General features: G+C 49.6%; 9 protein-coding genes across 9 annotated transcripts; 7 read left to right on the forward strand and 2 right to left on the reverse strand.

Moving 5' to 3' along the window:
• Nucleotides 1-440: 440 nt before the first annotated feature.
• Nucleotides 441-3,089, reverse strand: BDV37DRAFT_273729 (uncharacterized protein; the record flags this gene model as incomplete). The annotated part of the gene is made up of 5 exons (XM_032085112.1): nt 441-609; nt 649-776; nt 807-1,000; nt 1,037-2,971; nt 3,029-3,089. The coding sequence occupies 5 exons, from the start codon at nt 3,087-3,089 to the stop codon at nt 441-443; spliced, it is 2,487 nt and encodes an 828-aa protein (XP_031938657.1).
• A 619-nt stretch (nt 3,090-3,708) lies between these two features.
• On the forward strand, nt 3,709-4,710 carry BDV37DRAFT_183480 (uncharacterized protein). Its single transcript, XM_032079526.1, has one exon. It carries the CDS (start codon nt 3,782-3,784, stop codon nt 4,586-4,588), a length of 807 nt encoding a protein of 268 aa, XP_031938658.1. The 5' UTR covers nt 3,709-3,781; the 3' UTR covers nt 4,589-4,710.
• Nucleotides 4,711-4,832: 122 nt separating this feature from the next.
• Nucleotides 4,833-6,637, reverse strand: BDV37DRAFT_285767 (lanthionine synthetase C family protein; the record flags this gene model as incomplete). The annotated part of the gene is made up of 4 exons (XM_032087793.1): nt 4,833-5,638; nt 5,698-5,711; nt 5,798-6,350; nt 6,460-6,637. The coding sequence occupies 4 exons, from the start codon at nt 6,635-6,637 to the stop codon at nt 4,833-4,835; spliced, it is 1,551 nt and encodes a 516-aa protein (XP_031938659.1).
• Nucleotides 6,638-7,220: 583 nt separating this feature from the next.
• BDV37DRAFT_255311 (putative histone acetyltransferase Spt10) lies at nt 7,221-9,427 on the forward strand. Its single transcript, XM_032082710.1, has 2 exons — nt 7,221-8,038; nt 8,155-9,427. The coding sequence occupies exons 1-2, from the start codon at nt 7,541-7,543 to the stop codon at nt 9,220-9,222; spliced, it is 1,566 nt and encodes a 521-aa protein (XP_031938660.1). The 5' UTR covers nt 7,221-7,540; the 3' UTR covers nt 9,223-9,427.
• Nucleotides 9,428-9,635: 208 nt separating this feature from the next.
• Nucleotides 9,636-11,927, forward strand: BDV37DRAFT_183513 (chaperonin-containing T-complex subunit CCT7). The gene is made up of 6 exons (XM_032079527.1): nt 9,636-9,771; nt 9,860-10,026; nt 10,096-10,432; nt 10,482-10,854; nt 10,911-11,572; nt 11,654-11,927. The coding sequence occupies exons 1-6, from the start codon at nt 9,726-9,728 to the stop codon at nt 11,764-11,766; spliced, it is 1,698 nt and encodes a 565-aa protein (XP_031938661.1). The 5' UTR covers nt 9,636-9,725; the 3' UTR covers nt 11,767-11,927.
• Nucleotides 11,928-12,427: 500 nt separating this feature from the next.
• Nucleotides 12,428-13,249, forward strand: BDV37DRAFT_255316 (uncharacterized protein). The gene is made up of 2 exons (XM_032082711.1): nt 12,428-12,853; nt 12,942-13,249. The coding sequence occupies exons 1-2, from the start codon at nt 12,762-12,764 to the stop codon at nt 13,081-13,083; spliced, it is 234 nt and encodes a 77-aa protein (XP_031938662.1). The 5' UTR covers nt 12,428-12,761; the 3' UTR covers nt 13,084-13,249.
• Nucleotides 13,088-14,587, forward strand: BDV37DRAFT_183534 (caspase family protein). Its single transcript, XM_032079528.1, has 3 exons — nt 13,088-13,259; nt 13,326-13,700; nt 13,753-14,587. Exons 1-3 carry the CDS (start codon nt 13,220-13,222, stop codon nt 14,388-14,390), a joined length of 1,053 nt encoding a protein of 350 aa, XP_031938663.1. The 5' UTR covers nt 13,088-13,219; the 3' UTR covers nt 14,391-14,587.
• Nucleotides 14,588-15,878: 1,291 nt separating this feature from the next.
• On the forward strand, nt 15,879-17,558 carry BDV37DRAFT_255320 (uncharacterized protein). The gene has a single exon (XM_032082712.1). The coding sequence runs from the start codon at nt 16,581-16,583 to the stop codon at nt 17,427-17,429; it is 849 nt and encodes a 282-aa protein (XP_031938664.1). The 5' UTR covers nt 15,879-16,580; the 3' UTR covers nt 17,430-17,558.
• Nucleotides 17,559-17,750: 192 nt separating this feature from the next.
• BDV37DRAFT_183565 (uncharacterized protein) lies at nt 17,751-19,859 on the forward strand. The gene is made up of 5 exons (XM_032079529.1): nt 17,751-18,331; nt 18,393-18,862; nt 18,912-19,029; nt 19,083-19,261; nt 19,317-19,859. Exons 1-5 carry the CDS (start codon nt 17,951-17,953, stop codon nt 19,726-19,728), a joined length of 1,560 nt encoding a protein of 519 aa, XP_031938665.1. The 5' UTR covers nt 17,751-17,950; the 3' UTR covers nt 19,729-19,859.
• Nucleotides 19,860-22,422: the final 2,563 nt, after the last annotated feature.

A 22,422-nucleotide genomic window follows, 5' to 3' on the forward strand; every position in this document is an offset into this window, starting at 1 on the left:
AACATTTACTGTTCACAAAAGGTAAACGAATATAGCCCAGTGGAGACGGGAACCCGATGCACCAAATGGATCGGCCAGGGGCTTTCAAGATTCCATTGTATTTCGACATTCTGACTTGGTGACGAAAGGGAATCCAAGCTCGCATAACGACTGAAAGAGAAAATGACAAGATACTCCAAACGATCCCATTTCCATTCTTGTAAATCGACCTAGTGGCCTCTACTTCTAGTTGCTTTGCCCCACTATACGGAGTAGTTCCAGTATACTTATGTTAGGCTGTTAGTGCGGGGATCCCTCTAGAAGTGCACCGCCATGACTTACACGGTTGGTTTCTTATTTTGGGGTATCTAACTTGATGACATATACATATATGATGTAGTAAATACATGTTTGCGATCTAGAACCAACCTTCAAGCGAGGCAACATGTTCCATACAAGACTTAAGGATATAGGTACCCTTTTTCAAAGTAATTTCCATACATATCAACCACTCCACTCCGCCCTTTGGGTGCGGGGTTTCGGACAATTTTTACTTCGCCTTTCCAATATCCTTCCACATAATGCGACAAAGCCAATTGAGGAGCCGAGGCTGTTGCCAGAGTGGACAGGCTTGGAGAAGGCGACAATGGCCCGAATGATGATAACGACCCCGAAGGAGATAGGAGCGAAGACGTTGTGCCTATCGTACTCCTTCTTTTCCGGTCCCTGCGCAACAGATTCTCATATTCAGCTTTCTTTGAACGCCTGAAAGCGGCCAATTCTGCGATGAGGTCAACCTCCGGAGCATCAGCTTGAGGTGAAACCACGCGGCTGTTATTCCGCGCTGGCCCAGAGTCGATGGAAGAGGGACGAGAACGGCTGCCATAAGAGGAGGGAAAATCCGGACGGTGTAATTTCTGCGCAGAAGCAACCGGCGTTGAATGCCCTGAGTTTCCAGAATCATCATCTTCTGGGATCAAAGTGACTTTCTCGTTGAGAGCAGCCATTGGGAAGTACCTCCCTGGATCATGGTTTGGGACCCCGCATTCATCCTCACCGAAGAAACTGAAGTCGTCCGCTGCTGCCGACCACAGTTTCTCCAGATCTCGATCCCCAGTGCTTGATTTTGAAGCCCCTTGTTGGTAGCTCGTTGATTTCCATGCAGTTAATTTGGCTGTTGTTCTCTCAACAGGGGTTACTTCAAGTACCAAGCGCCGCAGTGCAAACAGTGACCGAGATCGTTCTTGTTCAGCTTTGGCTCGAGCTCGACCAGGAGGAAGCGAATAGTCTGATCCTGCTTGGAGCGTTGCCAGCAACGCCTCATGTGAGCAGGCTGTTATGAAGCGGATTAGAGACCTCAGGATGGGGGAATTCGCGGGCACATGGGATGGAACATCAGTCAAGACCAATGTCTCAAGATGGGGAACAAAAGAAGGATGCAGATACGGAAAGCTGTTCTCCTTGTAATCTTTGCGAGGTAGGACGGAATTCCTCGGTCTTTTTGAGATGAGTTCTTGGATTTTCTGGGTTTTGGGATCGTCCATCACTCCGGGGGATGCACATCTTGGGATTGTACCAGGCGTTTCTGTATTCTCGCCGAACTCCGACTTGGTCGGGATTAAGCCTTCTTGAGCCTGGGCTGGATGGAGCGGACTAATGGTAATAGATGTAGCATCACCGTCTGTCCTGGTATATGGTGTTGCAACCACCTCGGGGGCAAAAACAGAACCTCTTCTTCGTAGGGGCAATGGCTCATCTTTACAAATAGGCGCCTGCATACCATGTCCACGTTGAAACTCTGTTCTCCATGCCTCTGGAACTGGTGACCCCGCAAGCTCAAAAACAGGAGCTTCCTCTGCGGGGAGCTCGTGGATCACATTTGCGGCGTCTAGCTCCGGGGTTTGATCTTCACTTTCAGCTGGAAGTTCTGCTACAAACCCATTCGATGACACAGGGTCTTTCCAAGGGGCATCAGCGGTGCACACTGCATGGTGAGCACGTAGGTACGTTAGATTCTCTTTTGCGCCAGAACCCAGAATTGGTATCAATTTTTCGGCGCCAGGAAGCTTTCGGGGGTCTTTGTGATATGAGGATATAACACGCGAGTCCCGAATTGACTCGGCGGTGTCAACTGTTCCTACATCAAGAGCGTGAAGTCGGTATGAAGCTATAAGGCTTGCGGCCCCCTCGACTGTAATCCGGTTATCTGCGATATAAAGATGTGTAATGCCCGCATGTGGTACGTTCTCCACCCACGAACGACCCGTCAAGGGCCGTGTTAATGCTTTCATGAACTGCTCATCTAACGTAGGGCAACTGAGCCATTTCGAATTAGTCGGTGGCGATGTTGCTGGAGCGAAAGGCCCTGGTGCTGTCGTTCCCACCTCTGGGCCATGGCTGACTGCAGGATTGCCTGGTGATAGGAAAGAAGCTTGCAGTAAAGATCGGACAGCCATATCAGTGAGCCTGTTATCCCGCAAGTCAAGGTAGCGAACTCTCAGACCGATAGCATTAGCTAAGAACTCTGCGTCGCTATCTCTTAACCCAATGCCCCGTAGTTTCAAGACCTGGAGATGCTCCAGCTGAGATAAAGCAGATAGAACACTACAATCTCGAGCTGGGGTGGTATAAGACAGATCAAGATATACAAGTTCCTGAAAACGTAATAGTGCCTCTGCAAGCCCCTGAGAGGTTGTATTAGGTTCGTGGTCCGCCAACAGCAGACGAACGTTATATGTAGGGACTGCTTCGTTGACCTGTTCGCGGTTCGTATTATTTCTTAAAGCTACCATGGAATTATGGTCAAAGAACGGCAATTTAGAGACAATCAGAGACTGAAGGCATGGTAAATACTCGAGAATCTCCCTCAGCCATTCCGGTCGCGGACCTCCGTAGATTTCTGAAAGAGCAGGAGGCAGATGAAGCGTATGTGTTAGCATCCGCACCTCCAACCTGGCATACACCAGGGTTCTCCTAAACCTTGTCAAGGCGACTACAATGCAGATATCTTGTCAGCTCAGGCCACGAATGGTGTGTCCAGTGGAATTACCATAAACGGCATCATTGTCAGTCCCAAAGTGAGATGCAGGATCACCCCACAAGAACGGCATAAAAAGTGCATGCCATTTCCGACATACTAATGTAGCTGCGCATAGGTCGCTAGATGGGATATATGTAGCAATAAAAGACCACGCATCTCTGGTGGTTGCGGACTGGTAAGATGGGGGCACAAGATCCATCGTTTTACCGCTTAGTGAATGATAATGCTATGCCTGGGATAAGATAGCATCGTAATAGTAGGATCTCAGATCCAAAATGTCTCTGCCAGAATCAGGAAGAGATATCGATATAAAAATTGTCAGGTGCACCATTATTGCTTCAGGGAGCCAAGAAAAACCGGCCCCCATGATCATCCACAAATAAAGACCCAGCACTGCCACTTTTCGTATTGGGCGCAGAAGCCACAAGCTTCTTGATACACTACTCGATGAAACAAAGATAGTGAAAATATGTAGATATGGCACCCTCCAATATTTATGATTGTTTAGAGAACTAAAATCATTATAAGATGCTTGCAAGTAGTAGTATCTCCTCCTCCGTGTTTTACTCGGTACGGTATTTTACGCCAATCAGCAAACGATGTAAATAGATTACGCCCAGCGTATGGATTTCCCCTGACGTCATTTCTCCTATTAGAAAAGCAAAAACAAAGAACAAGATTCTCTCATCTGAGCCTCCAGCCAATCTATATTCAATACGCTTCACCAACAACACCTCCAATCTTGGTTTACGATCCGTCAAAATGGACATCTGGCAGCGAAATGTTCGTATGATACATCAGATCAGCGAGATACTGGACCTCGACTCCGCAAAATCAGATACAGTCGCCGATCTCATTGAGCTCATTGAAGCAATGCGAGAAGGGCTTTCTCAAGTTAACGAAGAATTCCGGATCGCAGACTCCCAAATCAATATCCTATTTCTTAATAAGCTAAAGACACGGCCAGAATGGAAGAGCTGGGCGACGGATATGCTTTGTAATAGTCGATTGAACTCTTCAAATCCGATTGACAAAATGACCTTCCAAGAGGTTTCAGAGTTGGCTATGAGACACGAAAAAGTCATGAAGGGGAAGAAGAGAAATATCCAACATGCGCGGAGTAAAAGCACACCTCATTCTTCTCTTGACGCACCTTCGGATTCTCGAAAACTTACGCAGGAGGAGATAAACGCATTCGTTGTGCAGCAGATGAAACGAGATGAAAAGGCGCCACGACACAATGGAACTATTAGGCGGCACAGCAAAAAGCCCAGTCAAGAGGAGATTAATCAGTATGTTGTTCAGCAGATGCGTCGGGAACAAGAGCGCAAGACCAGGATGAGAAGCCACAGTCAGCCGGAGCCGAGAGCGCAAGGAACCCATGTGCGATCAACGCCCACGCGCTGTACTTTCTGCGGCGAGTCGTCTCACCAATACAACAATTGCTGGCGTCGCTTCAGGGTGGCTGTTGAGGTACCACATGGCAACTTTGTGCCGAAGCGTGTCGAATTTAGGACAGAAATTCCAGGCCAACCTCCTATGTATCGATCGGGATTTAGTCTTGTTTAGGACCGTACTTTTGTCCTCTCCGAGTCCGACGATGACGAGGACATAGAACCGACATTACGGTTGGATACGATTACACAAAATACCGCTTCCCCATCTTTATTTACGTAGAATCTCGGGTAAGACCAGCGTTCAGCTACAGATGAATATCCAACTGAGTTGCTTTAGGAACACAAATATAGCATATAATATCTGCTTTTGCCGTTGTCCTTTCCTCATATGGTGGTTTGCGTTCTCCAGATTTCACTCAAGGCAGACCTGTCGGTTTGTGGTGAGCGATGGTTGGGAACCCTAGCTGGCGGTTCATTAGTTCCTTGAAAGTCGGGTCTTTTTGCAAAGTAGCCTCTACGACTGGCCCGTCGCCCTCCAGCTCCATCTCTATCTTTCGCAGTCTCGCTTGGATTGCCACACAAGCATCGGCCCACGCACAAACCGTACCCGCTAGTCCTTCATGCAGTGAGAACGGGCGGTCAGGCATACGATAGATGTTCTCGGGCGAGTTGCTGTAAGGCGGCGTCTCCCGCGCATGCAACAGCAGTGTTAGCGCTCTAGACAAGAAATAGTCGCTTGAGAGATTGTCTTCTAAGCGTTTAGTCTCGATTGTCTCTGTTCGCTTTATGTAGTTGCGCTTCGCTGTCTGCATCATTTCCACATCGTACTCAAAACTGTCGTGCATGAGTAGCAGCGGCAGTGCATTTCCAGCAATGCCATGACACAAACTGCCACCCTTCGATAGCAGTCCTTCTCTCCAGACGCTTTCAGCTGCTAAATGAATAGCTTCGTCCCATTCGGGTTCCCAGTACTCAATGACTAATGGGGTTCTTCTTGCACATGCCATGAGAACCAACAATCCAGGGCTACCATGACATAACTGCACAAGTGGAGATGAATGACGGGAAGACGGAGGAATGCGTGTGGGAAGGTGCCCGTTATTAGCAATACATATCTTGCACAAACCTGTGATAGTACCCGCTATCCAAGGGAGATATTTGTGCGAAGCGTCATCATTGACCTCCTCGGCATGACAAGCAAGGATAATCGCAAGAACACCGGCTACGAAGTATTAGCTCCGAGAAACCCTGCGGGAAACTTGCTTTTCTCTGTGTACATACCGATGCCATGAACACTTGGGCTTTCAGTTAGTACGTTGAGCCTTTTAAGTTTTTCGTCGGGGGAGAGGGGTGGGATACATTGGCCGGGGTGAACACTCACGCGCCTAGATAAAATCGGTCTTCCTTCCACGACCACATCAGGGGCAGCGCATCCTTCTCTCCGTGCATTTTGATATAATTCTTCTGTCCTTGTCTTCCGGCATCGACTATCACGTCAATAAGGTCAGGTAGAGCATCGAAAACAGGTTGTAGGCGCCTCCTTGTGTTCTCATCAAAGTGCTGAACCCGGAGATTGAGGATGGACCAGAGCAATCCAGGTCGACCGTAGATAAGCTCATCACCTCCCATCATTTTATCTCCCTGAGGCACCATGGGTCCATTCTGGATTGCCAGCTTAACCGCATCTTCAAGACAAGTGATGTCGGCATCGGAGATTACATTGCCATCCGTCGCTGCTGCTAAGATACGCATCAAGGCCCCTGTTACTGGGGAAAATGATCCCAGAGGCGACAGCCAGCCTGGTTTCAAACGCAAGTCCGGTCCATGTGGCACTATCCGCTCCCTCGCTAGTTTACCGAAGTCGATAGGAGCCTTGCCTGGCTCTGTCAAGGATAAAGCTTGACGCTCAAGCCTCAGGAAAGCGAGAGCGGTCCCTGGGATGCAGTCAGTGAGATAGGCAATGTTAATACTATAGAGACTTCAAAGGTGTTCTATGTGTATACGTTTGACGTCGTCGGTTCTGGAATGGGGAGTCTACAGTACCTGCTACTCCCAAGTACAACCCGGCACTACCCCACTCCGCTGAAGGAGGGCAGCCTTGCTGCACCAGATGAGTTCCATGATTAACGGCCCCGCGAAACTCATGGAGAGCCTTCTGCAAATTCTCTTGGTTTATCTGCAGTGGCTCTAGCGTGTTTGGATAATACTGAGGGGCACTCATGATGGCGGCATGTGGTTTCATTATACCCAAGTTGTGGAAGAAGTTTAGGGTGTGGGATTACTCGCCTATGGGAGTTTGGTTGGTTCACAAATGTGGGAAAGATTGTCCAGTTTCAGCCGTAGATGCCTTACGAGTACTTCTCCCTATTAAGTGTTAGTGGTAGGTGAGCTGTCCAAAATATATAGTACTGTGGAGAAGAGGGAAACTTTGTCGGTTTTTGTACTTACTATCTTGCAAAGACAGATGAGTTATGGTGATGTATCATTCCGTACATAGGGCTCTGCATTATAAGGAATATAGAGTAATGGATTTGTCTATTATCGTTTGCTATATCATGAAATTGCCGGTAGTTTGTAGATAGTTCAGCGATAGTTTCCTGGATCATGATCCCTCCTGGTGGGGCCCCGATGACTGAACTTAACCCCAATGGGAATTTCATACCTGAGGCATTAAAGTCATCTAATATAGATAGTATCGCCGCTCCCGGATCAACCATAAGCCCGCCAGCGGGACGACGTTTTCTCTGCTGCGTTCACATCATTCCGGACTCCAGAATACTCGGCGGTCCTCGAAGTGCCCCTCGGGGACAATCAAGTATTAAAGGAGAAACGTTGTTTCCGATTTCGCCCTCAAAGTCAGTGCTTCTAGACCCTGTTCTGGTAATGTCCCTGCCACGGTTTTTCCTATCTGGGTCCCTCCTGTATCTTGCTTGACTCGTAGTCTCTGTGATGGCCTTCGTGCTATTTCTGTCCCGCGTGGTCTATTATCCCAGCGCTTCACACTTGTGATATACCGATTCGCAGCTTGCAATCACATCAGATTAAATCAATGCTTGATATTTGCTCAATCAACTAATAATGGTAAACAGTCCCGTGACCGGCTCGGCCGGCCCAAGGTTTCAACATGCCTGCTGTACATGGGGATTTAGCGTCTATGGTGATGCCTGCGGACCAGGAGCTGCTACCGGATATCTACCCTCGGCAGGTTACCCTTCGCGATCGCGTTACGGTCGCGACCCTGGTACCCTTTATGTCGCCTGATGATGTGCCTCCGTCTCTGTTGGGCTACCTATCAGACCAATTAAATAGTGAGATTGAGAAGGGCGACACCTATGCTATGATTGACCCTATCCCGTACAATGAGTTTAAGCACTATTGGTTCTCTAACTTCGGTGCTATCATGCTCCTCGGGGATATCAAGAATACGCAGGATGTCAAAGCCATGGATAGGCCGGGAATGAATTGGCCCAAGATCTGTCTGGGCAGCTTCACTGTCAGACCAAACTACCCGGGCCGTAGTAGTCATATCTGCAATAGCATGTTCCTTGTCACCGATGCCTCTCGAAATCGAGGTGTGGGCCGACTGATGGGGGAAGGATACCTAGAATGGGCTCCAAAACTGGTCAGTACCAACTGCACTGATGAATTTCTCTGTGAACGCTCTGTTAGCCCAGTGTCTTACCGTTCTGCGATTGGTTGCGGATGTATCCGAAGTCTCATATATCTGACAATGTGCAGGGTTATACATATGCCATGTTTAACATAGTCTATGAGAGTAATGTTGCCTCCTGTCGCCTTTGGGATTCTCTAGGGTTCAAACGGATCGGAAGAATACCAGGAGGTGGTAGACTCGCCTCTAATCCCGGGCAGTACGTGGATGCGATCATATACGGCCGGGATTTGGGGCCCGAGGGTGAAGACTCTGTTACCCAGGATCGCTTTGACAAGATCCGGTATTATCTGAAGCACTCAAAATACCCCAGGGGCGCCGACAGGGCCGAGAAGAGCCGGCTTAGAAGTGCAGCAACCCACTACAAGCTGGTTGGGGGACAAGACGGTGAAACTGAGAAGCTGATGCTAAAAGACAAAGAGGTAGTGTCGGATCCGCAACAGCAGTACGATATCGCTCGGGAGATGCATGTTCAGCAGCATGCTGGCATCAATAAGACTACAGCAGCCATTGCAGTCAAGTACCATTGGGTCCGGATCAAGGAGACCGTAAGCAGGGTCATCCGAGACTGTCCCCAGTGCAAGGAGACCCTCAAATCGCCCTTAGTCAACGGACTCTTCAAGAATGAAGATATGCCAGATGAGGAGGATCAAACAAGCAGTCGCGAGAGCGAGCCTAGTATGCCAACCAGCGAGAACATGGGAGCAAACTCACTCATGGACCATGTATCTCTGGATGCCCATCAAAGCCAGAATCCTTTTGTCACCACCCATCCATCTGTTGTTCCAGGATCAGTAGATTCCATCAGCGACTACGTCATGCCTCTCGACCCCCAAATTATTGATATTCACCAGCAACTTCCCAGATTCCAAACTCATGATGCTATGACCGACCCTTACACGCACGGCCCTCATGGCTTGTCTAGCTCGCATTTTGATGATGATGTGCGGCATCATGCAGCTAGTGATTACCATATGATGGTTGATGACCCATCTGATCCAGACCCTGGATCGGCACTCCATCAGGATGCACTTGGGCTAGTACATTCACAAGTCAGTGATGTGCATCACCATGAACAGATACTGGCCAAGTATCAGTATGTAGGACAACCAGATGATGACTTGGACTTTACGTGATACGGCTGCCTGCTTACAGCTTTTCTTCCCATGTTTTCCAGCCCATATCTATCTGATTTGATTTTCTCTACATTTTTTTTTTTTTCTTTCTGGGGCATTATCTTTACGGCATTTCTTGACGGCGTTTATATAAGTTGGGCTTGCGGTATTATGGATTATCGGATAACTACGGCGGTGGATATCTGTATTATTAGCAGTATGATAGAAAGTGACGCCATAAATGATATGTAATAGATCGATAAACGGTTCTCCAGGCAGGTTGACTTCGTAGTTAGTATAAATTGCTCGAGGGGTTGTAGGGTTGCGGAGACGCGGTATGATTGGTCACCGCCTCAGTGCTTTGGCGACATCGAGAAGCTCGGGGAAATTTTGGTCAAGAGCATTATTGAACACCCCCGAGCTGGTACCTTTCAGCGTCACTTTCCATCTTCCGTGCGTCTCATATTCTCGACCGGCCTTTACCAGCCCTATTTGTCGGTTCTTTTCGAAATAAATTAATCAAAATGGCCTTCGCTGGCCAGGCACCCACTATCATTGTGCTTAAGGAGGGTCCGTTTCTTGCCCGCATTCTGACCCCCTCCACTGTGTGTCCGACGTGTTTTGTTCGCTGACTTTTCCACCATTCATAATTGCTTAGGCACGGATGCCTCCCAAGGAAAGGGTCAGATCATTTCTAATATCAATGCCTGTGTTGCCGTGCAATCTACCATCAAGAGCACTCTCGGCCCATATGGAGGGGACTTGTTGCTTGTCGACGGCAACGGCAAGCAGACCATTACGAACGATGGAGCGACAGTAATGAAAGTGTGTTCGACCTGAGTTCAATAGATTAACTTCCATCGATGGTGTGATACTAATACATTACTAAATTAGCTCCTGGATATCGTGCACCCCGCCGCCCGCATTCTTACGGATATCGCCCGATCCCAAGATGCCGAAGTAGGAGATGGAACAACATCGGTTGTTGTTCTGGCCGGTGAGATACTCAAGGAAGTTCGTGAACTGGTTGAGCAAGGCGTGAGCGCACAGACAATCATTAAGGGTCTACGGAGGGGAAGTGCTATGGCCGTCAACAAGGTGAAAGAAATCGCAGTCGACATGATCGATGCTGCCGGAAGCGAGGAGAAGAAGGTTGAAACTCTACGACGATTGGCCGGAACCGCCATGAACAGCAAGCTCATCAAGCGCAACTCGGACTTCTTCACCAAGAGTAAGGGCTCCTGTGGGACTGGACGGAAGCGGATACTGACTTTGTGTAGTGGTGGTGAATGCTGTGCTCTCACTCGACCAGGATGATCTTAACGAAAAGTTGATTGGAATCAAGAGAGTCACTGGCGGTGGTCTGCAAGATTCCCTCTTTGTCAACGGTGTTGCCTTCAAGAAGACCTTCTCTTATGCCGGTTTCGAACAGCAGCCGAAGTACTTCAAGGATCCCAAGATTGTTTGCTTGAACGTCGAGCTGGAGTTGAAGAGCGAAAAGGACAACGCCGAGGTGCGTGTCGAACAGGTGTCTGAATACCAGGCCATCGTCGATGCGGAATGGCAGATCATCTACAACAAGCTGGAGGCTATCTACAAGACAGGGGCGAAGGTTGTTCTTAGCAAGTTGCCCATCGGTGATTTGGCTACGCAGTACGTATTGGCTGTGATGCGCCTGCTGTTACTAGTCTATCTAACCGTGATCTCAGGTATTTCGCTGACCGTGACATCTTCTGCGCCGGTCGTGTTGCGTCGGACGATATGGACCGAGTGTGCCAGGCAACCGGTGCAGCCACACAGTCGACATGCAGCGACATCCAGGAGCGTCACTTGGGTACTTGCGGCATCTTTGAGGAGCGCCAGATTGGTGGCGAACGCTACAACCTGTTCTCTGAGTGCCCTGCCGCTAAGACATGTACGCTTGTGCTGCGCGGTGGTGCGGAGCAGTTCATTGCAGAAGTTGAGCGGAGTTTGCATGACGCCATCATGATTGTTAAGCGTGCTCTTCGGAACACGACCATTGTCGCAGGTGGTGGTGCTACCGAGATGGAGCTGTCGAGCTACATGCACGGCTTCGCCGACCGCAACGTGCCTCACAAGCAGCAGGCCGTTGTCAAGGCATTCGCCAAGGCCCTGGAGGTGATCCCTCGTCAGCTGTGCGACAATGCCGGCTTCGATGCGACTGACATCTTGAACCGTTTGCGCGTGGAGCACCGCAAGGGCAACGTCTGGGCCGGTGTGGACTTCGATAACGAGGGCGTCCGTGATAACATGGTGGCATTCGTGTGGGAACCTAGTCTGGTCAAGGTCAACGCCATCCAAGCCGCGGTGGAGGCCGCTTGCTTGATTCTGAGTGTAGATGAGACTATCAGTGAGTATCCACCGTTCTTGCCTAACCCTCTACGCTTTTTGCTTTATTAGATCTCTATTGGCTGACGCGAGCACGTTACAGAGAACGAGGAGTCTGCCCAGCCTCAGGCCCCTGGCCGTGGACTTCCCCCGGGTGCTGCCCAACGGGCTCTTGGTGGAGGCAGAGGACGCGGCATGCCCCGGCGGGGTCGGTAAATCTAATGCGTGAGAGGAAGGATGCGACGTGGTTTGTGATGATGTTAGAAAACAAAAGCCATGCAATAGTTAGAATCGCGGCCCGGTACTTTTATTTGCTATCAATAATGTTGTCATGTTCATAGATTGATGGAGAAGTGGATATCTGAATATGATTCTAAAAAAAAAAAAAAAAAAAAAAAAAAAAAAAAAAAAAAAAAAAAAAAAAAAAAAAAAAAAAAAAAAAAAAAAAAAGAAAGAAAGAAACTACCAAGTACATGGATCCTATACCTATTCTGGACCAGCTGCAAGTCATCATGATGGATGGCTTTCGGATGCTCAAGCAGAGTAAACAAAGTTGACGACATTGACCCACTGTGCTGTGAGGCTCAGTAAGGCTGAGCAAGGAGGTAATGAAAAAGGAGGATATAATGATAAGATACCGAGGAACTCCGGGCCGAACGCTTAGGAATTGGCTAAATGAGGGAATGTGACCTGGAGGATGCCCTTGGCTGGCTGAAAGATGGTGCGTGCGAGCCACTTTTCTTTACTATCCAGTACGTATTAGTCTAAGTCTACAGGGGGGATCTCGGAGTAGCCGACGGTATGCAGCAAGGTTGTAGATGATCTGCGGATATATCAATTTTCACGTCTGTTGATGTGCCACTCTCTCTGTCTCTCTCCTACCTTTTTCTCTTTTCTCTTTATTCTTCTTGTTCTTTGTCCCTTACGGTACAATTAAGGACCTTTTTTTTGTTATTAATTGAAGATAATTTCCGCCAACTAAAAGATATTTCCGCCGCCTTTTTTTTTTGCTTGGATAATCCACACCTGCTCCCAATCAGTGCGTGTTTCCTTCTCCACATGATCTCGGCGATTTGTAGGCTGCATCGTTCTTCGGTCGCTCTTTCGTTCATCCACCACCACAGCTTCACGCCCCTCTACCGTCTTACGTCTCGCTTCTAGACTCTTGCTATCGTCTTTTATATCTGAGACTTATCACGACCCCGCCAGGAATGTCCTACTATCCCCCTTACTCGGGAGCTCCCGGCTACCCCCCGCAGCAGCAATATCAATATCCGCCGCCCAACTACGGCGCCCCTCCTCAGTAAGGCTACTTAGTACTTTGCGTGTTTATCCTTCTGCTGCTTTCGATATCGCTTACTCTGGGCTTGCTGGTACTAACTTTCATTCAGACCCATGCATCATCAACAGTCGTCGTACGGCGGCGGCTATCCCGGTCAGGCCTATCGCCAGCAACAACCTAGCAACGCATATGGATATGGCCAACCATCTCCTCAACCATACGGCTCGCACAACGGTTATAACGTATGTTAACTACGATGACGTCCGGCGTTTCCACTCCTTTTCTTTCATCTTCTTTTATTCATATATTCTTCTTTTGTGAATGTAAATGGTTGACATGGTTCTTTAGAGCCCACAGCAGAATTACGGCCCTCCCGGCGGAGGCCATATGTATCAACAACAACAACAGCAACAACAACAACAACCTGGTATGTCTACCCTTGCGTGATGTCTTTTCCCCAAAGCTTGCTGGCTTGGTATTCTGACTGCAATAGCCTACCAGAACCACTACAATCAAGGCGGCCATGGTGCTCCAGCCCGTCCGCCCAACGAACCGGTCTCCTTCGGTCATGGCGCTCCCCAAGAATACGCTTACCAATACTCACGATGCACCGGCACGAGAAAGGCTTTGCTGATTGGTATCAATTACTTCAACCAGAAGGGTCAGCTGCGCGGATGTATCAATGATGTCAAGAACATGTCAACGTACTTGCACGAGAACTTCGGTTACCCTCGTGACAACATGGTGCTTCTGACGGACGACCAACAAAACCCAAAGAGCCAGCCAACGAAGGCCAATATTCTGCGGGCCATGCATTGGCTAGTCAAAGACGCCAAACCTAACGACTCCCTCTTTTTCCATTATTCCGGTAAGTCTGTGGTGGATATTTGCATCTCAGCCTGCAGTCTGACTAGGAGCAGGCCATGGTGGCCAGACACCCGATCTGGATGGTGATGAAGACGACGGATACGACGAAGTCATCTACCCCGTTGATTTCCGGCAGGCGGGTCATATTGTTGACGATGAGATGCACCGGATAATGGTTAATCCCTTGCAGCCGGGCGTGCGGTTGACGGCCATCTTCGACTCGTGCCACTCTGGCTCCGCGTTGGATTTACCGTATATCTACTCGACACAAGGTATCCTCAAGGAGCCCAATTTGGCCAAGGAAGCAGGACAGGGTCTGCTGGGAGTGGTGTCGGCGTACGCACGTGGCGATATGGGCAGCATGGTCTCGACAGCTGTTGGTTTCCTCAAGAAGGCAGCCAAGGGCGACGAGGTGTACGAGCGCAACAAGCAGACCAAGACCAGCGGAGCAGACGTCATCATGTGGTCAGGCAGCAAGGACGACCAGACCAGCCAGGATGCTCAGATTCAGGGACAAGCCACCGGTGCAATGTCATGGGCCTTCATCACCGCCCTCCGCAAGAACCCCCAGCAAAGCTATGTGCAGCTTCTCAACAGCATTCGGGACGAACTGTCGACCAAGTATACACAGAAGCCGCAGCTCAGCTGCAGTCACCCACTGGGTAAGTCGAATAGATGCGATCTATCATAATTTCATTCTGACCGGGCATAGATGTGAACCTGCTTTATGTGATGTAAATATTTGGGCTTATGGATGGCTCTTTAGGCACGGGCTTGGCATCGGGATAGTACTGACATTTTACGCGGAAATACTTTTCTTTTTCTCTTTTTCTGTTCTTGCCCGATTTTCAAAACTTTCATGGCTTTCTTCCCGAGTGCTTGGTTTGTTTCCTATGGTTTTTTGACAACATTCATTTGCATGGAGTCGGACAGGACACGGGCTTAGTTGGATCGCATATTTTACATGCTTCTAATTCATTTCTATAAACAAATCTGCAATTGAACATCATATGCAGCGACACTTGCTTAAGGTACTATTCTCAACATTGCAGCACTCCAGCAACGTTAAAATCACATGGCATTCTTAAAGTAGATCAGGAGCCCTCGCTAATTCGTTCTTGCTATGCCTCGTTCTGGTCACCACCTCCAAGAAGCAATCTTCCAATGCTGGGTTATAGAATGAAGGTACTGTTGTGATGATTCTATAGAGGAGGGTTTCAAGCCGAGTCTGATCTCCAGACCAATTAGTTAGCATGCTATCACTTAGTAACAATACTCAAAAGCTCACATGTCTCCCAAAAGATGCTCCTTGGACAGAGCCCTCTGAGGCAATGGTGTGAGACGCGTTGTAGTAGAAGTTATATATGTGTAGCCACGTCTAGTTGGTTGATCGTTGAGTGCCAACAAGCTAGTACATCAAGCAGTGAGTGGTTCACAAGAGGCTGAGCTCTACAAGAGCTTATTGTTCCACCAGAAGTCATATTCTAGACAGAGATTGGAGGAATCTAGGAACTAAGAAACAAATGCAACAGGCGATCTCTCTTTATACTGCGCATTTCCTTCAGAATCCTCACTGGAATGCGTGACTCTGACAGCGTTCGCGTCGCCCAAAGAATGTCATGCGCGTCGACGAGACGAACGTTGAGACTTGAGAATCGTGCATATCTAGCTGTATACAAGGGATATTCGGTGTTACTATGCCGTTGCTCTATGGAGAGGGGAAGATGACCTTGGTCAGACTTCAAGAGGGCATTATGAGAATCTCCGATGACTACAGTATGTTCACTTGAGTTTCTGATAACGAAAGTCATGGCAGCCTTCTAGCAACCTCCCTGGATGCGTCTAAGTGGTTGACTGGAGCAATTTTAAAGCCAGAGTATAACCTTTCCAGTATCAAAACGGCCTCATGGGCTGTTAACAATGAAGGCATTCATCTGAAGCTCCCGTTTCTTGGAATAGGCAGTCAAGGCTTAGGGCTTGCACTGATCTTGATGAGAAAACAAGGGAGATAGCTACTACACCTCAGTGATATTTCTCTCATGATGAAGCACTTCGAAAGGGTATATACGGAACTTTGGAACTAGTTGGCTTACAACAGTTTCGGCCATCTTAATGATATGTAGAGAGAGAGAGAGAGATGTATAGATCGATAGGTCTCTCACTGCCTTGGATCTTCACTCGTTTAGAAACCGAGCTAAACTTGTTATGTATTAGTTGAGATTACATAAAATCAACGATAGCCTCAGGCAGATAGACAACATTCTACACAGAATATTAGTACACCCACTGCTTTTTCAGCGAGGCATTCGAGGGGCCATTGAAACACAATCTGTCGACAGAGAACCTATGCTTTGAGTCTGAGACTAGAGAATCTGGTCTCACCCGCTTCTTTTGAGCCAGGAGCATAACAACATGCATAAACAATGAAGGGATGCATAGCTTTATCCCACAGCAGTTATACCTAGCAAATCTCTAGAACCTGCCCATCTCGTGCAGCTTCTAATAGCTGTTGCAATTGGCCATGCTTCCCCACCGCGTAGATCGGCGGTCCGGCCAGGTCTACTCAGAGAGGATCTCGACTCGGGCAGGGGCCAACTGGCAAGGTCCGTCTTGGGTCCATGAGACACCCTTTCTGCCCAGGGGTTGGGAGGAAACAAATGGAACTGGGGCGCCCACGCTGAAGCACTCCGCAATGAGGCAAGCTCTATCGGACCAAAGGAATCTGACGCCACAATTGTTTGCGAGTATACCGTGGCCCATTGCTCGTTATCTGTGGGACTGTCTTGGGAGAAGGTAAGCTACCTTAGTACCGCGTCTGGAAATTGAAAATAACATTCATGCTAAATCACCGCGTAAACTCAGTCGCAAACGAACGCTCTACATGTGGAAACTGTTCGCGACTGCGTACCCGGTAGAATTCCGGCAGATCTCCCAATATCGATCAATGAAGATAGAAGGGCCTAGACTGGCCATGCGAGACTATCTGGAGCTGGTGAAGAGCGATTCCCTGAAATGGCAGGTGGTCCTAAATTTGGCTACTTCGTTCGCCAGAGTGCCTGAGCTAGTGGGCATATCTAGCATCCGAAACCTTGCTGCGTTGGAAGTTGCCACGCCTCGGCGGGCTGAAACAACCCCTGCAGACGCTACAGAGACGCCTGTGACGGCGTTGAGTGATCGGATCATCCGAAGTTGGAGTGAGCTGGCGCAGACTTCGGGCGCATTCGCACACCTTCGGGTTCTCAAATTATGTCATCAGGACTTGTCGGGTGTTGTATTGCGTTATCTGCGCGCCTTCCCATCCTTGCAAGTCATTGTTGCGTATGGCTGTCCAGGTATCCACTCCATGGTTACTGATGGCTTGGAGATAGACGGATGGGAGTCTCGACCAGGTCAAGATAAGCCACCAGCACTCTACGAATTATACCAAGCTAGCCTGGACGGAGAACCACCGGTTATGGACCAGGGGAGCCCGATTCTCGATTTCCAGATAGGCCAGACTAACCAAGAATCCAAGAGAGTTCCCACAAAGGCAAAAACTCTATATTTAAACCGCACGAAAGCGGCAAATCGGATACCCACCGAGAATCTGGCGCTACATATACCGGCGAAAAGGCCTAAAGAAGAGGTCTCGGCCGCCGGTGAACCACAGAGACGGTCGGGGCCGAAAAGGGCTGTGATGAGAGACCGCAAAGCCAAGGACCTCGGAGAAATCTTGGGGAATTTCCTCTAAGTGAGCGGCTGGCAGGAGTGTGGGAAGCCAGAAATGGGCTTATGTGCTAGACGTCACTGCAGGAGGGACTGGCACAGGTCACAATGATTGGCTATTGTTTGTCGCTGTGGGAAATACTGTATCCATAGGGGGATGTACTGCGCAGTACTGTTGTATACGCAGGAGAAAATCCATGTACGGGGAGGCGATGAAGTAACTAGTACTAGTAGCTACGAGTAACAGAGGCATTGTTCGCATGGTTTTATGACGCCATGGCCACCTGACGCTGATTGGCCACCGCCGCCCGCCAACCAAACATCGTCAATTCCCCGCAACCCCGTGATTGGCATCGATCATGCTCTCGCAACTGCGATAGCTGTGCGGATAACCTGATCAAGTAGTTTGATTCGGTATATGTGATTTATACGTGAATATACCGCATGCCACGCTAGCGAACTCACCCATCATCCAACCCACACTTCTCGTTCGACACAGTCAGCGTCTCAGGGGAACTTTCTGGAACGCCATCGCCTGGTTCAACCATGACCGACCACCAGCCAGGTGAACCGGTTACTGACAATTCCAGCGGGTCGAACATTGCATCTCCTCGATCCAGCACGGATTCTCGCTCTCCATCGACGCGCAGTCAGTCGCTACGACTCTCGCACGTCTCTCCCAACCATCAGCACCGTCACAGCCTCAGTGAAAGTCTGCGCGGGGCTCCAAATTCCCCACGTAGCCGTCGACAGCCGTCCCTCACACAGGCTGCAATTCAGAGTCTGATCGACAACCCGCCGGCTCCCAACCATGTAAACCCTGCCTTTGTAGGTCGCGACTGGAGAGAAATTTCGATCGGAGAGCTGGTTAGCCCGACGGATTTGAGGTTTGTGGAGATCGATACGGGCATTGAGGATGCGACTAATGTGAGTTGCGATACATGAGTGGGGGAGTAAAGAAGTGGGATCGAGGTTTGACAGCAACTAGGTCCTGATTGATTCCGATGCTCCTGTACTGTTGATTCGCGAGACTCCGGAACACAAGACTGCTGTCGGCACTTTCGATTACTCGGATTTAAATGCGTACCTTCTCCTCGCTGCGGGTCTGACCCAGCCCGACGAGAATACCCGTGCTTCTTATGATGCATTGGCCCGAAAGGCCAAGGAAGGAATCAAGATACCATTGAAAGATGTAAAGGACCTCGGCAGGAAAGAACCATTGACGACGCTTCCGGCGTCGGCCAGCGTGATGGCAGCTGTAGAGACGTTCGGGGGAGGCGTTCATCGAGTGGTTGTGGTCGACGAGCGTAAACAAAATGAGGTAGTGGGCATCTTCAGCCAATTCCGACTGGTCAAGTTCCTATGGGAAAATGGGCGCAGTTTTCCTGTGATTGATCAGCTGTATCCGCAGTCGCTGCGGGATTTGAAGATAGGATCTCTGGAGGTGATCTCCATTAAGTAGGTCTACGTCCTCGATGTGCAGTTAGCTAGTCTAACCTGCGTATAGCGGAGACAAGCCTCTATCGGAGGCTCTGCATCTCATGAACAACGAGGGCATCACATCGGTCGCCGTGGTGGATAACCATACCAACGTGGTGGGCAATATATCCCTGACGGATGTTAAGGTATGAACCAGACATGGCTGGCGAAGAGACAGTATGGCTAATCGAACGAACAGCTCTTGACGCGCTCATCGTCGCTTCCACTCCTCCACAATACATGTACTCATTTCATCTCCGTGATTCTTTCCACACGGGGTTTAGTGGATGGCAAGGATTCTTTCCCAGTGTTTCATGTGAATCCAGGCTCGACGTTGGCTCATACCGTTGCGAAAGTGGTAGCCACTAGATCCCACCGGTGAGTCTGCTACCTTGTCCCTACGAAGCTAGCTCTTGTCAATTGACTGAAATAGACTATGGATCACCGATCCGTTGTCGCCTTCCTCGTCGGGACCACCCACTCCATCCCACTCGGCCGTGCATCTCCCTCTGCCTACTAACTCAGGGAACACGCATTCGCCTCCCTCACCTACTCCCGGTAGCGCCAGCGCACAGCCCTCTCAGCCGTATATGTCCGCAGCGTCCACGGGGCTGTCACACGCCGTTGCGCCGTCCATCCCAGCTTCCGCTCTCCCGGGGGCACGGCTTTCCGGACGATTGGTAGGAGTAGTCAGCCTTACCGATATATTGAATCTGCACGCGCGGGCCAGTGGGCTAAGCCCGGCTGATCCCGCCGAAAGCCGTAGCCGGCGGCGACGCAGCAGCAGTTCGAGCCTCAGCGTGCGACGCAGCGGGGAGATAGGACGGGAGTTATTCAGCCGGTAGCACCCGGTCGATCGGGACTAGGAAAAAGGCACATCCACCACCACATTCGTTCTTTCCAGACCCTTTACTAAATGCCTCATCGATTTCCCGAAGTGGTTTTTCCGGCGTACGTACGGAGTAGGGCTAGTGCATTGAGTTAGAAGAAACTCCAAATTCAAGAACAGATCCTTACCTATGCAAACACACATCCGGCGATCCACCGTGCAGACCATAAGATGAATCCTAACGATTCAATGTCCGACTCTACCCATTCTAACCTGACTCAACCATGCACAGAATGATCGGCAAGAATCGGCCAACCCGAAAGGTTCCCAAATGTCAAGCATGCTCCCTCCACACCCCAATCAGATTGCACCATCCGCCTGATACCATGGATTCCAGATCTGAAAACCTCCACCCACCGATCCCCCAAACAGTAAGTCCCGTCTCGATTAGCCCTCGCGTCGCCCAGTATATCAGAGCACGACCTAACCCACTCCATTTCCCAAGGTCCCAGCCTGGCCCAAGCGATCCAACAGCCGAATGACAAAAACCGAGATAACTCCACCCTGAAACCCAATCTCTCACCTGGACGACCGTGCGGCGTAAATATCCCCACCCAGCCGGACAACCAAACATGCCCGCAGCGAGATCTAAGTGGCCTGGGGAAGTGGCAAAGTGTTGCTGGAGCCATGGACTGGCGATTCGCAATGTGTTTCTGTTTCGGGCTAATGTTACTGTGGGGGGTAGGAGGGGCGTGTGTGCGTGTGTGTGGACCGGAGTAATAGCTAGCTAGCTCTATTTTGAAGACCTTTTTTTTTTTTTACCTCTCTTGTTTTTGTTTTGACTTGGGGGATGCTGCTTGCTCGTGTTGGTTTGCGGGGTGGTTGTGGTTGTTGTTGTTGTTGTTGTCAGCGCTCGCGGAAATTTGGGGCACCAAAAGATGGTCCTTGATAGTCGATCCCCATGTAGTTCTTGCCCGGATCAGCATCGCTTCTGCTATTTAGTACAACTACTACCCTGTAGACAGCAAAGATCGACCTCGCCAGCCTGCCACAGCCCTACAATGTATTCAAACCAAATCCCGAGCAAAAGCCGCCATCCACGTAGCCAGAACAGCCAACGCAGTAGAAACGGAACAACATCGCAGGGACTCCTAAAGCATTCCTAGACAACTTACCAGCATCGTCTCTTTCCCCACCCCCCAAAAGAAGTACTAGTCCCTCCTCTCCCATCACATACCCAAACAGTAACTAAGTAACCAAGGAAAAAAAAAGCACCTCCAAACAAACCCAGTCAACTACCTTTCCCTGCCAGAGCACGCATGCAGCCAGCTCCTCTTCACTCTTAAATCTCCAACCCCGCAAACATAGAAAAGAAAAAAAACCCCAACCGACTACGGAGAATAAACCCTCCTGCCCTCTCTGGACGACGACCCCGGCCCCGGATCGCAATGTCTAGAAGAGGTCTTTTTTGTTTGGGTTCCAGGGAGGTTGTTGATTCTGTATTGGTGATCCTTGGATGGGGGTGGGTGGTGGTGGTTATGGTTAGCTTAGCTATAGTTAGTTAGGGACTTGCTGGGAGCATCGAAACTAGTACGTACTACTAGTAGCTACTACTATCATCCAATGGCGGGATTACCTACTACCCTGTAACAGATACCCACGGGTCTATAATCTGATTTGGAATTGAGAGGGACAGGGATACATCATGGATACTGTGCACACACACACACACACACACACACACACACACACACACACACACAGACTACCATCCGGGGAGGTAAGTGGGCACGCGAACTTGGCCGAGTTGCATAGCGTAACGACGGAGTTAGCAGCAAACGTTGTAAGTGGAGGGGGTTTGTGCAGATGCAGAAGGATTCTCCTCTACTGCACGTTACCTCGCGCTACATAGTCAGTTATCAGTAGTGGTGGGGGGGGCGGCTCTGGGGACAGGGTACATGATTAAACGTTTACTTTTTTAGGAGATTACAGTGGAGATTAGCAAAAAAAAAGTTAAGTTAGACAGGCAAAGGCCGACGCACCTCAAACCCCCCCTCCTCCGGCCGAAGTATGGAAGAGAGTGTCGATCGCCAACCGTCCAAAATCCTCGGATGGTATAGTGGATAACAGGTGAAGCAACTTTGAGTAGATTTGAATTTTTCCAGATATAGTTTCAGTAGCGACCTCACGAATCAGCGACAGTAGCCAAAGCAGCCAGCTATTCTACGAGGTACTGTACAAGAAGAAGAAGAAGAAGTAAGTACCTCCGGAGCAGCACGGCAAGCTGCCCTGCAAAATTGAATTCCCCAATGGCAGCGGAGAACATGGCAGTCTCTCATCCGTCGACCGTGTCCTCCTTCCCATACTAGTACTAACAAACGCACATCGAACCCTGTTCAATTGGCATCAAGCACGCCAATGGACCATAGACCAGCCAGCCACATCCAGAACGTAGTTAAAAAAAAAAAAAAAAAAAAAAAGAATCCAGGCCAATGACCAACCCCTTACACATCAACTCCCCCAGACAACCGGAACCCAATGAGCAGGCAGCGTGTGCGTCGTACGAACAAACTCTCGCTGCCAGTGGGGCCCGCTAGCCCCCAAATAGGAATTCCCCCTCCAACTTGGGAAGTGGGGGATCGCATGAAGGGCCCAAGTCGACTAAGCCTATTCCGGGGGAGGAGGAGAGAAAATAGGACCCACAGAAGCT

This window comes from Aspergillus pseudonomiae (genome assembly GCF_009193645.1).
Source record: "Aspergillus pseudonomiae strain CBS 119388 unplaced genomic scaffold BDV37scaffold_65, whole genome shotgun sequence".
In the NCBI taxonomy this organism is placed as follows: domain Eukaryota; kingdom Fungi; phylum Ascomycota; class Eurotiomycetes; order Eurotiales; family Aspergillaceae; genus Aspergillus; species Aspergillus pseudonomiae.